At 39.6% G+C, this 14,167-nt stretch overlaps 1 protein-coding gene across 3 annotated transcripts in view; it reads right to left on the bottom strand.

The window, feature by feature from the left end:
• KATNAL2 (katanin catalytic subunit A1 like 2) overlaps positions 1-14,167 on the bottom strand; it is a 53,499-nt gene that overhangs the window by 5,182 nt on the left and 34,150 nt on the right. For all 3 annotated transcript variants that reach the window (XM_075585808.1, XM_075585793.1, XM_075585801.1), the window contains 6 exons: positions 13,645-13,722; positions 13,134-13,232; positions 8,283-8,346; positions 4,308-4,426; positions 2,521-2,612; positions 1,565-1,675 (listed from right to left, as the gene is read on the bottom strand). In XM_075585808.1, the coding sequence (XP_075441923.1) occupies positions 1,565-1,675; positions 2,521-2,612; positions 4,308-4,426; positions 8,283-8,346; positions 13,134-13,232; positions 13,645-13,722 (563 nt within the window). The remainder of the gene's footprint in view (positions 1-1,564; positions 1,676-2,520; positions 2,613-4,307; positions 4,427-8,282; positions 8,347-13,133; positions 13,233-13,644; positions 13,723-14,167) is intronic.

The following is a 14,167-nucleotide window of genomic DNA, read 5'->3' as shown; positions in this document are numbered from 1 at the left end:
CGCGTTTCGGGCCGTGTGCCCTTTATCAAGGTGACCAAGACACCATGATGAAGCGCTACAGGTGTGAAACGCGTTGTGTGTTTCCCCCATCTTTGTAGGGGTTTATTATTTAATTTTTTTGTCCAATAAAGTCTCCTTTATAAGGTAGCCCCCTCTGGATCCTTATTTTCTATGCATTGGGTGGTGCTCCGTTTTTTCCATTTCTACTGCTTCTGTTCCTTTCTATCAGCGGATGCACCTCCCAGGACCTCCCTCAGGATTCTACAGAACCTCCCTCAGGATACTACAGGACCTCCCTCAGGATTCTACAGAACCTCCCTCAGGATTCTACAGGACCTCCCTCAGGATTCTACAGGACCTCCCTCAGGATTCTACAGGACCTCCCTCAGGATTCTACAGGACCTACCTCAGGATTCTACAGGACCTCCCTCAGGATTCTACAGGACCTCCCTCAGGATTCTACAGGACCTCCCTCAGGATTCTACAGGACCTCCCTCAGGATTCTACAGGACCTCCCTCAGGATTCTACAGGACCTCCCTCAGGATTCTACAGGACCGTATAGTGAGTTTATTTTGTTTATCACCCAGCAATCTAGCATACTGATTGTCAGTTTATTAAGGGGATTTATGTAGGTGGCAGCCTGCCTGTTTGTGTTCTGTCTATGGGAGACACTAGGCACCATTCTCCAGCTATTTTGCAATATATTGCGTTTATACACTCATTAAAAGGAGGTTGCTATTAAGTACCAAGAGGACAATATTTACATATGGGACTATCGTCTGTTTAAAGAGCACCAGATTACTCCTAAAATTAGTAAACCACACTTTTAACCCTTAAATCAATTATGCTGCCATTATAAGCTAAAGAGATCAGGAGGAAGAACAACCATCAGAATTTCAAAAACCTGAAGAGATTCTTTTTGTTTTTAACAGGAAACAGACATTTTACAAGAAGGAGGACTGAATATTTCCAAGGAAGCAAAGTTGTTCAAAAACACACTTTTTTTATTATTATTTTTTGCCTACTTTGTGGCTTTTTAAGAATAACACCTCTCCATCTGCTCTCCATTGTTTTATTTATGATGAAAATACGTCTTGGAGGAAAAGCACAATATAAAATGCAAGTTACGGAGAAATCAACATGGTCACAGTGCAGCACAAGTCTTATCTGGTAGAGTAAAATATCAGTCATCTTTCAACTTAAATCAGATTATAACTCCAATGAAAGCTGTCCTTACTATATTTAGACTGTGCTTTTGAGCACTGGAAGGTTTAAGTACTTTATACTTGAAAGTTAAAACCCTTCTGAGCTAAACCGTAGTAAATAACTTGGGTATAAATTCAGAGAGTACATTTTAAATATTGGCATATGGTAGCTGAGTTTATTAAAGAATATTTTGGTGACGGAGGGAAAAACTGCAGCAAAGGAGGAAGCTCAAAATTAATCTTTAAACGCTTTAACCAAAAATAAGACCTTTTCTCCTGCAGTCTAAATACAATCTTTATCTGTGCTTAGAAGAGGATCATGGATATGTATTCACAAAGCATGTTCTTGATCTCTTACCATGGCAGATTGGAAGCAGCTAAAACAAATACAAGATCGTCTGATCGGGACAAGCCGTCCATCTGCACCAGTAATTCCGTTTTCATCCGGAGACTTCCCTCGTGTTCCCCCCTGCAAGTTTTCAGAGGAACAATCCTTACTTTGTGCATGAAAAGAAGTGCCCATCAGTGCTATAACACGGGCGCCTTTGTGTATATCAGGGCTCCTCAACCAGTTCTCCAGAGGGGTGACATCAGAAAGGGGTTAGGGTAGAGTAGACGGGCCACACACTTATTATCTAGTTAAAAAACATTTTTTTTTCTTTGATATTTAAACATTTTGCAAGCAGTTAAAATTATGCTCAGCTGCGTAGGCAACGACAGTAGTATGAATTTAGCATGGGCAGAAATACCAAAGGCAACTTCAAGGCCTATCATGGGACGCGTTTGGCCAACGGGCCTCCAGTTGAGCTCCGATTTGTATATTATGTTGTTGCGTTTATATGATCATTATGTTAACCTCCCTGATGAATGTGGATCCCTTTCCCGACTACTAAAACTCTGAGACCATTTTCATGCCAAAAGCAAAATGGGGCAAAATATGATGGGCGCTCTATGTTTACTGATTGGTGTTGATATGCAGTTAGGCTATTACCATTGACATAATGAAACCTGTGTTTGCATCATATAATTGAGCTATCAGAGAATGGGCCATATGTGCAGATATGTTCTAGCTACACTGATCATTCCACGGGATGGTTAATTTGCTCACACTCTGTTTTTTTGTAGTGTTTGATTGGTTGGGGAAGGTGAATATTTTATAAATGAGGTATAACGTCCATGTATATGTGGTCAAGAAATAAATTAAACTCACAACCTTGTGTAAACCGCAAACATCTTTAGATATCAAGGTCTCCTTAACTGGCATATACTTGCATCCCAAAATATCTAAATAAAAGTGTAGAAGAGCACACTCACCCAGCGCCCGCCCCTCTCTGGCTCATTACAGACTCCAGTTCATCCAAGAATATGGTGGAAGGAGCGTGATATCTGGCAAGTTCAAATAATACCTGTCCAAAGAAAAACCATCACAGGTAGTCCTCGTTATCCAACGTTTCACTTTATAACGAAGGGCATATCCATCGCTTTACAATGCAACCCTAAGGGCCGTTTTTTTATGCCGGAATGCGTTATCCAACGCTCACCGCCACTAATTAACATGGGACTCGCTTTACAACGGTTTCACCATCCAACGTTACCTCCAGAATGGATTCCGTTGGATAACCGAGGACTGCCTGTACTGTCTCAAAGGATTTGATAGAAAACATTCTCTACCTTACACCAATAAAACCCTTTCACTGCCATAGGTTAATGAATATATATATCTATATCTATAGATATCTTAACTATGGAGAAAGCGAAGGGGTTAAGACAAGTCAATTATCCATTTAAATGTCCATGGGCCCTTTAATACACGGCATACTGTAGCTTATTGTTGTATTGTAAACCCGAGCGTAGATTTTGTAATACATTGTCTTTATTTGATGTTCAAATGATGTTGCTGTCTCAGACCTAAAGTCAACATGCGCCATTAATCAATTCTAAATGGGACACGGTATGTACCGTGTATGCATGTTGGATATATGTAAAACAATACCGAGTAGCTTTATGTTGCAGAGATAGCACTAAAAAAGGGAATACAGGCAGTCCTCGGTTATCCGACACAATGCGTTACTCAAAATGGCGTTGGATAGCGAAACGTAAAGCGAAACACGTTTTCCCATAGGAACACTGTTTAAATGAAAGGTTCCGTTCCTGAAGGCATTTTTAACATTAAAATACACCAAATATTTTACGCAGGCAATAACATATGCAGCACACACATAAATTATATAGTGTATATACTGTATTATATATATATATATATAACACATAATAAATAATATATTATATAATATAATATCATATATATATATATATATATATATATATATATATATACGCTCTTACGACGCTTTGCAACATTGTTTATGTGTATGAGTGTGTGTGTATATATACAAACACATACACAAACAACGTTGCAAAGCGTCGTAAGAGCGTTGGATAAGCCGCTTTGGCGTTGTATAAGTGAACATAGGTATGCATTGCATAGCGTTGGATAAGCCATTCGTTGTAAAACGAAGCGTTGTAAAACGAGGACTGCCTGTACTACATTAACAGAATGAGGTGTATCAGTGTGATGCAATTTAATCCATAACGCAGTGCAAAAGGTTTCTTTTGTGTCAGTTTTTCACCCGTGGGAGATTATCAATGTTACTATTTGAGTGTCTTACATCTGACCGTCATCTCTTGAACAAAGAGGTCACCTCTGTCCTGGCAGATTTTTAATAATGAAAAAAACTCCTCGCACACATTCTCGCACATGCTACATTCTGTTGGGTTAACGTGGCATTTCTTACAAGATATTGCAAAACTATTTTGTTTCCGGAAACATTTCCTTCTTAATATTTGGCATCCAATGCAGGGACTTTTTTTGGTTCTGTGATAAATTGATTGACTAGATACAGGACTTTCCACACCCATCGTGCAAATGAATAATATGTTTAACTGCTAGGTCTTGGAGGACCACATACCTCAACCTCTTCCAATAGCATTCATGTTGGTTCAATATAAAGGATCGTGAGTGGCAACAATATATAGTTCTTCAGAGGGAAAGTATGGGTTTACAAGAATTCTGTCACCGACAGTGTGATAGATACCCGTACCCGCACAAGCTTCTCTGAATCTCCCCTCCACTTGCTGACAATTGTAGATGCTGAAATGTTGAAGAAGGTCGTGTTGCATTCTGTGGCCACGGCCTTTGCAAGTAATGTCTTCCCGGTACCTGGCAGGCAGCAAGAACAGTAACAAGGATATGAAAATCCCACTCCCTGAATGAAATCACAAGTCAACATGCTTTCGGTGAGGCGGATTAACAGGACTCTTATTCTATTGTGAGATTATAGTCATTGCGCGCCCCAAAAGTACAGTCAGACACGTGAATGGCACGCGTGTACAAGTGGGCACACCACTAAGATATGCTCTATTGTCGTATATTTTCTCTTGTAGAATATTAATAACATGAATTGCTGTGGTTTATAATATTACCTTGCATTTAAAAAGCAGCCTTTAGTTGCAAAATATTTGACAGTTACTCTCGACATCCATACAGTTACCACCTGCAAAACTTCACTTTAAGCCCGTTTTTAAACCGTATGCAACCGAACATTATTTAATAAGCCACTGTTGCAAGTGACAGTATTTATTTATTTATTTATTTATAAAATATTTTACCAGGAAGTAATACATTGAGAGTTACCTCTCGTTTTCAAGTATGTCCTGGGCACAGAGTAAAACAAATAATACATGGTTACAAATACAGTTACATAAATGAGCAGGTTATACATTATATACAAGACATTGCGTGCGCAGTTAAAGATAATATATATTATGAGCGTATGAAACAGTTACAGACCAGATTAAAATGTGAGACAGCCTTAGATTTGAAAGAACTTAAACTGGTGGTGGATGTGAGAGTCTCCGGTAGGTTGTTCCAGTTTTGGAAGTAGATGGCCTTTGGGTACATGTTGCTGGAAAACAATCTTTCTTAACCTGCTCTTATCTTTAGCATTGGCTAGACTGCAGAAGCACCTCCAATGAGTGCACATGCACAAGTTGCCCTTCCAACATGTCTCCAACAAGTGTTGTGATAGTAGAGGTAGAAGTTATGCTTTCAGATGTCTGTGAGTAGGTTTCTGGCCATGTGCTTCTGCAACCCAGACTTTGCTGTAAAATAGCAAGCATCAGCTTATATGGATCCATGTTAAAGTGGATAAGAAGCAAAAAGTGGCACGGTGCTCATTTGCATGTCATTACCCAGAATCCCTGGCTGCCGTAGAGGCAATGTATGCAGTGTAATTATTGGGGTAAGGCAGGGTTGGGGACCTGTCTGAAATGTGAATGTGCTCATAAGTGTTAGAATTGCTCTTTATGATTTTTAATACCGCTCTTTACTTTTTATTAGTAGGAAGCAACACATTTTACCATGTAATAATAAGACTTCTCATCTCTTAATGATGGTTAAGCAGATGGCAAGGGAGTACCTGCTGCTGCTTACAGGTACAGTAAAGTAAGACGCAGGTTAGATAATGCTTAGTTGTCCAAGTCTGGCCGCAAAAGTGGTTACCAGACAAGTGTCTAAAGAGGGTTTTGAGGGGAATACCTCCGACATTAAACATCAGTTTATTTTTTTCCCCATCAACGTTTACAGCTGTACTTGCCCATTTATAATATAGTAGCCACACGGTCTTTAAAATTACCTGACCTCAACCACACAGAATAAAGTAACTTTTACTTGGGTTCAACAAAGACCTTAAACTTTAGAATGGCAGATTTGAATAAACTGAGGACTAATCTACAAGTAATACATTGGGATGATGCTTTTGCAGGGAAAATGTAGAAGATAAATGGGCAGTCTTTAAAACTCAGAAAAGCACACTTATTCCCTACTGGTATACACTGATAAGTATAAAAGAAATAAGTCAAAATTTAAGTGGCTAAATAAACTGGTAGGGAAGGAAATGGAAAAGAGGAAGGCATTTAAATTCTTAAAGTCAGAAGGGACGGAGGCATCGTATCAGAATTATAAGGAATGTAACAAAAAGGGCAATCAAATGAGCAAATATGGACAATGAAAAAAGGATTGCAATAGAAAGTAAGATCAACCCTAAAAAGTTCTTTAAGTACCTTAACACAAAAATGAGAAAAGAAAATATAGGACCCTTTCAGTGGTCAATGGGCAGGCAGGTTATTGGAGATAAGGAAAAAGCTGAGGTATTAAACAAATTCTTTGCTTGTGTTTACCAGGGAAGAATCAATTTCAATAGTAGTGCCGTAGGAGGAAGCCACAACCTCCATATTAATGAACAATTAGTTAACTGAGGAAGAAGTTCATAGGCACCTGGCCCCGATGGCATACATCCAAGAGTTCTCAAGGAGTTAAGTTCAGTAATAGCCAAATCATTACATTTCATATTCAAAGACTCCATTTCCACAGGTTTCGTACCACAAGATTGGTATAAAGCAGATGTGGTGCCTATATTTATAAAGGGAGCTAGATCACAACTGGGGAATTACAGACCTGTAAGCCTGACTTCAAGAGTGGGGAAACTACTTGAAGGTTTAATACGGGATAATATTCAGGAATATCTAATGGAAAACAAAATTATTAGTAAGCATGTATTTATGAAGGATAGATCATGCCAAATTAACCTTGTTTCTTTGAGGAGGTAAGTAAGAATTTAGACCAGGGTAATGCAGTTGATGTGATCTACTTAGATTTTGCAAAGGCTTTTGATACGGTCTCACACAAGAGGTTGGTGTACAAAATAAAGCAAATTGGACTCTAATAATGTGTGCACCTGGATTGAAAACTGGTTGAAGGATAAACAACAGAGGGTTGTCATAAATGGAATTTTTTCAGGTGGGGCTAAAGTCGTGAGTGGAGTACCTCGGGGATCAGTACTGGGACCCCTGATTTTTAACTTGTTTATTAATGTCCTGGAGGTTGGCATCGAGAGCAAAGTCTCCATCTTTGCTGATGATACTAAATTGTGCAAGGTAGGAGAATCAAAGCAGGATGTAATTTCTCTCCAGAAGGACTTGGAGACTGGAAACTTGGGCAGGTAAATGGCAGATGAGGTTTAATACAGATAAATGTAAGGTTATGCATTGAGGAAGCAAGAATAAACAGGCGACTTACACATTAAATGGGGATAAATTGGTTGAGAAGGATTTAGGAGTGCTTGTAGACAGCAGGCTTAGCAATAGTGCCCAAAGTCATGCAGTAGCTGCAAAGGCAAAAAGGATCTTATCTTGCATTAAACGGGCAATGGATGGAAGGGAAGTAAACATAATTATGCCCCTTTACAAAGCATTAGTAAGACCACACCTTGAATATGGAGTACAATTTTGGGCACCACTCCTTAGAAAAAACATTATGGAACTAGAGAGAGTGCAGAGAAGAGCCACCAAATTAAAAAAAAGGGGATGCTAGCTAAATTAGATTTATTTACATTAGAAAAGAGGTGTGTAACAGGGCATATGATAACTATATACAAATATATTCGGGGACAGTACAAGGAGCTTTCAAAAGTACTGTTTATCCCAAGAATAGTGCAAAGGACTCAGGGTCATCCCTTAAGGTTGGAGAAAAGGGGATTTCACCAGCAACAAAGGAAAGGGTTTTATTTTTTTTACAGTAAGGGCAGTTAAAATGTGGAATTCATTGCCCATGGAGACAGATGGCAGATACAATAGATTTGTTTAAAAAAAGGTTGGACATCTTTTTAGAAAGGAAAGGTATACAGGGATATACCAAATAAGTAAACATGGGAAGAATGTTGATCCAGGGAGTAATCTGATTGCCGATTCTTGGTGTCAGGAAGGAATTTATTTTTCCCCTTATGAGATATCATTTGATGATATTTCACTGGTTTTTTTTGTTTGCCTTCCTCTGGATCAATAAATAAGTATAGATATAGGATAAAGTATCTTGTTGTCTAAATTTAGCGTAGGTTGAACTTGGACGCATGTCTTTTTTTCAACCTCATCTACATGTAACTATTATGTAACTATGGAACTACTATGTAACTATTATGTAACTATGGAACTACTATGTAACTGTGTAAGATATAGTTTACCTGGTGGTCCGTATAGTAACAGCCCTTTCCAAGGAGATAATATCCCAGTGAACAGCTGTGGATACTGCAAAGAAAAGGGAGGAAATTAATAGGGCACAAAATGTAACCCCTGCAGTGATGAAGCGATGTGCAGTACCCAGCAAAGGTTCCTATATACATTGGGGAGCCCTGCCTGGCACACCAGTTACTGGCTTGAAAGTCCATTGTAGTACTGCACAATGTAACAGGTCATAGGATGGACGGCCTCTTTAGCAGCGTCTCCCAAAATATTGATGGTTACAGAAGGGTGCCTCCTTTTGAAACTTAAAGAGGGACAACGCTGTATAAGTTAGTTCCTATATGAAATCCCATAATACCCCGGAGTCCATTTTAATCTCCTGTAATGTAAGTCTTTATATAGCGCCATTAATGTACATAGCGCTTCACAGCAGTAATACACGTGACAATCATATAAATAACACATACAAATAACAGATGATGGTAATAAGTGCTTCAGACACAATCTCCTGTGGCAGAAAGACCTATTGTTATCCTACCATTGTTTGATGCGGTTTCCAGTTTTTCTATATAGCTGATGCACTTCTTTATTACATTGTTCCTCGTGCCACTGAATTTGTCATTATCACGTAAGAAAGATAGAATAACAAATAAAACCCGACCAGGGTGAAAGAAATGATATGTATGCTCCTTCCATATCAAATCCAAAGATGTAGGTGCTGCTTGTCCCAGACATTAGCATCACAAAATCTTCCAACAGGGAGCGCAACCCCCAAGGTTCATATACAAATGTAACAACAGAACAGAAAAAACAAGAAGGAAAATAGTGTAGTAATTCACTATCCTTGAGGTCTCGTAAAGTGAATCTTACACACACACATTTGTCAGGTAACGATCAAGTCTTGTATCATTCTTGTAGTGGCTGTCACTCCGTCAGATCCGGGACGCAACACCTCAAGCCCGCTGCTCCGGACACCCTCACCGCCGCACCTCTGCTCTCCCGACACGGCTCTGGTTAGTTCTGAGGAGGTGGTGGGCGTCTGCACTAAAAGCCCCACGAGAACACCTGCTACAATACAGACAGAAAGAACCTACCACACGCATACCACTAGTGACCACATACAACCCTACCCTAGAGGGAATACGAAAAATAATCAAAGATCTGCAACCCATGCTGACAGAGGATGCGACATTAAAAGAAATCTTTCCCAAACCTCCCATTCTTGCATTTAGGCAACCACCAAACCTCAAACAGAAATTAGTCAGCAGAAAACTTCACAACGATTTTAAAGACATGAATAACGGCACAAAACCGTGCAGAACACACGCTGCAAACTCTGCAAACATATTTGCCAGGATCCCACAGCCAGTCACAACCATAGAACATTCAATGTTAAAGGATCATACAGCTGCACATCCACGAATATAGTGTATATGATTCAATGCAACAAATGTGACCAAGGTTGCTACATTGGGGAAACCAGCCAAAAATTACAAGGAAGAATGAATATGCACAGACACTCTATACTCCATCACGAAGAAGGAAGATACTGCTCACCTGTGGGACATCACTTCTCACAACCAGATCATTCCATAAATGATTTAAAAATCAAAATCCTCAATGGAATGTTTAAAAGCACCATAGAACGGAAAACATTTGAGCTCAGAATGATAAGACTCTTTGACACCAAAACCAAAGGACTTAATGTGGACATGGGTTTTCTCACACCCTACCAAAATTGTCTGTAATTATCCTGCTTGCCTCAACTCTTATCCACACTTTCTCTCCCTCCCCCCCCCCCCCAGCATCCCTTCCCCTCCCCACCTTTCTTTGACACTGTCTCCTGGCTTCAAACACTTAACACCCTACCTTATCTACAGTAAATATCTGTTTTTTTTTCTCTCTCTATACACTGTTTTAGCCATTGATTCCTGTGTAAATCAGTATTGCTTGACCTGAAGAAGAGAGGAGAACTCTCGAAAGCTTGTCCTATGACATAAATTGTTAGTCCAATAAAAAAGGTATCACCTAATACTGAAGAACTCATTTATTCTGCACTATCGCAACTGGACTAACACGGCTATTTTCTGCTTTATATATGTGTGTGTGTGTGTGTGTGTGTGTGTGTGTGTGTGTGTGTGTGTGTGTGTGTGTGTGTGTGTGTGTGTGTGTGTGTGTGTATGTATATATATATATATGTGTGTATATATATATATATATGTGTGTATATATATATATGTATATATATATATATATATATATATGTGTGTGTGTATATATATATATATATATATATATATAGACCATACGATACCGGTTGCAACACGACATCAAGGGACAGCACGCAGGTAAGTAAATCAAAAATGTTCTATATTTGATAGAAGACACAAAAACCGACGTTTCGGTCCCCCAGTGGGACCTTTCTCAAGGTGGTGCACCACCTTGAGAAAGGTCCCACTGGGGGACCGAAACGTCGGTTTTTGTGTCTTCTATCAAATATAGAACATTTTTGATTTACTTACCTGCGTGCTGTCCCTTGATGTCGTGTTGCAACCGGTATCGTATGGTCTGTTATTGCTTTATGGGATAAGCACCAAAACTTATTTACTTGCATATGGTGTGCCGGCTGTGCATTGGATTCTATATATATATATATATATATATATGTGTGTGTGTGTGTATATATATATGTATATGTATATATGTGTGTATATATATATATATATGTATATATGTATATATATATATGTATATATATATATATATATATATATCTCTCTCACTTGTGAGTTGCGTCCTCCGTTCAAAGATATTACTATGAAGTCCTACCTTGCAGACCATTCAGTTCAGTGTTTGGTTCCCGGAAGCACACGGACATAATGTGATCACAAGAATCTGACAACTAAAACTAAAATGTGACCTTCAATTTCAAAACCAAAAGCCTTAAATCGCCCAGGCTTTCCTGTCTCACAACATACTTCTCCTTTGCTGAGTAAAGGTCATGCAATTTATAGCGGCGCAGTGGCCTATCTAAGGGGTTTAACCCATAGAGTGCCCTTATAACATACCTGGTACAGCAGAGACCCTCACGATGTACCAGCAACGTCATAGGCATTGGTCAATTTCTAGGGGTGATCGGATGATCGGGTGACACCTCTGGTAAAGTTGCCAGCCCAATCACATGACCTCGGGGGGCTCCACTTCCTGCATCCGGGGCCTCGCACAGTCATGTGATTGCTTCTGGAGCGATCACATGACGTGGAAGTGCCGGCAGTATCCCCGGCACTACACAAAAAGGGGAGTTCATAATAGATCCGTTTTCTACATAACCTGTGTTTTAACATGGGGACAAACTGAAGAATAAGCATGGCAAATCAATGATGTATTACCCCCCCCCCACCTAGGATCAATGTCAATTGGTGATATGTGGGATAGATTAAATGTAGCCCTCTATAGCCTTTTTGAAAACTATTATATACTGGTGTCAAGTGTCAGTTACACCTAATACTTGGCACCTGATTGATACTTGAAACTGAAGTAGTGGGAGGCAGATGTAAGAAAGTTGCCAAACACACAGTATGTTTACACTCCCGAAATGCTGATCGGGACAAGGAAAAAGAAAACCCGTGTTGATTGCGCCTCCAAGCTTTGACATGTTACATTCTAGGAGTGCACAAGTTATTCTTCATCTAACTTATCCCATCATAACTTCAATTGACTCTCAGCATCAGCTTGATGGCAAAACTACTGTTTGCAAAGAGGTTTATAAATTTGCCCCTGGTAGGCGGGACTGCCCGTTTAACACAATTTATCCAATAATATATTCCATCCTGTGACCATTCCCAATAAATGGAAAGTTGTTTCACTTTCTGTAAAAGGGATTTCTCCGATGCAAAAACACAGGAAAAAATAACGGATTTGTTTCTAGAAAAAAAATGTAATTTCTCTGTTAACATAACATTTGTTAAAATGTGTAGCCTATTATATATGAGCTACTTGGATTGTAAGATCTCATGGGCAGGGATTTCCTTTCCTATTGTCCGATTTTGTTTGCTGCACTTATTGTATTATAATTTCCTGTATTGTCTCTTTTGTAAAGCGCTTAGTACATTGTGGGTGCTATATAAATAAAGATATACATACATACATACATAGATGGAGTCACTGCCTCTGTAGGCTAGAGAGCTTGCAGTGGGTATGTTTCAGCGTGCAGGAGGTTAAATTCCTCTGTAGGAGCTAGCTGCACCTGCAGCTAATTAATCAGACTGGACTCCTGAATAAACAGGGGTTAAACGGTAGGCAGGCAGCTGCCACAGGGAGAGATTTTTCCCCAACAAGGAGGACACTAGTTTGTCTGGTCCCTAAGCAGGATCTTGGGACCATCTGGGAATCACAGCCAGGAAACAGAATTGCTACGGGCGTGAACAAACCGCAGGACGCGGCCCTGCTCAAAGAACCGGCGTTCCAGACCGGATGAGGAAGCGGAGCTCTGACGTGTCCAGAGGGATTGCCTGGACTCGCTTGGGACAGAGATCCCCCATCTAAAGATAAGGACTTTATATCTTCTTCCAGACAATAGAAGATTGTTTAAACTGGAAGTAGGCTAGCTACCAAGGTGGTTAGCTATTGATGTGCTGTGAGTTAGTCTCCCAGGGGAAGTAGGTTTTTATTTTATAATTTTGGTTGCCTTAAAGGGACAGTGTGCCTATTTGTTTTGTTCTTGAAAATAAACCACTGAAAGTTTAAAGCCTAAAAATATACCATTTGGACTCTGACCCTACCGTGAGGGCATCCTTCCACAATACATATATACAGTGGGCTCATGACCCAGCAGCAGCAGATTTGTGCCTTACCCTTATAGGATACACTACAGCTTCCTTCACTAGTCGCTTGGCAGCATCAAGCCCAATGATATCATCCCACCGCACGTTGGGATTTTGGAGATAAATGTCCTGCAATAACATTAACATTTTAGTGCATGACAACTGCTTTATTTATTTTACCTAAACCTGCATTTTATATAGAATGGGATAACACCTGTCCTTGAAATGGAGCATGTGCACTGTATAATGTTTGTGTATCTTGCATCTGAATAACAGGCATTTTCTCCTCCATATTTACTTAGCAGTGCTATTCCATAGGGCACCTTCCGGCACCTGACGATGCCTTACTTATGGAATACAACCGCTTCGTAAACATGGACCATAACTTATGTTATTTTTAGATTGATTCACGATAACAGTAACCAAACTAGCCAAAAAATGCATATTTCCTCCCCACGTATTTATGAATGAAATCATATTTTGCAGACCTCTTTAGCATTGGAGGAAATAACCCTACAAAACCATGTACACAATATCTTACCCTGCTTATAACTGCTGCGAGTTCTCTCATCTCGCTGTTTGCACCAATGAACGCGCTGACCGGTTTGATTAAACGCTCCTGGCAACAAAAATGAAGAATTGGGGAACACAAGAACCATATCGATCAAAATAAGGTACCCTGCTCCACTCAATGTCTCTAATATTGTAAAGAGGAGAGGTGCATCTAAGGGAAATAATTACACATCTGCATAGAGAGAACAGAACCCTATAAAGTGTACACAAGAACTGTGCATTCAAGCGGCAACGTTTATATTAGTAGCTATAATAACAGAGCAATATAGAGACATTAAGAACACGTCTGCCTTCCTTACAGGATGTGCTGAAAAGAGACTGATGTTGCTCTCCTGAAAGAAAGTCTTTCAGACAAAGTGAAAGAAATGAGGGTGCTCAAGGAACCAAATAGCTGTCCTGTAACAGATGCTAAAAAATAGCAAGGGTATAGCATACCAAATTAATGCCAAATAATGATGCCATTCAAATATTTAATTTGCCATGGGATTCTG

The sequence above is a fragment of the Ascaphus truei genome, chromosome 1 (assembly GCF_040206685.1).
Source record: "Ascaphus truei isolate aAscTru1 chromosome 1, aAscTru1.hap1, whole genome shotgun sequence".
Lineage (NCBI taxonomy): Eukaryota > Metazoa > Chordata > Amphibia > Anura > Ascaphidae > Ascaphus > Ascaphus truei.
Note: the sequence above shows the minus strand (reverse complement) of the source record. Positions and strands in the feature narration are given on the sequence as shown.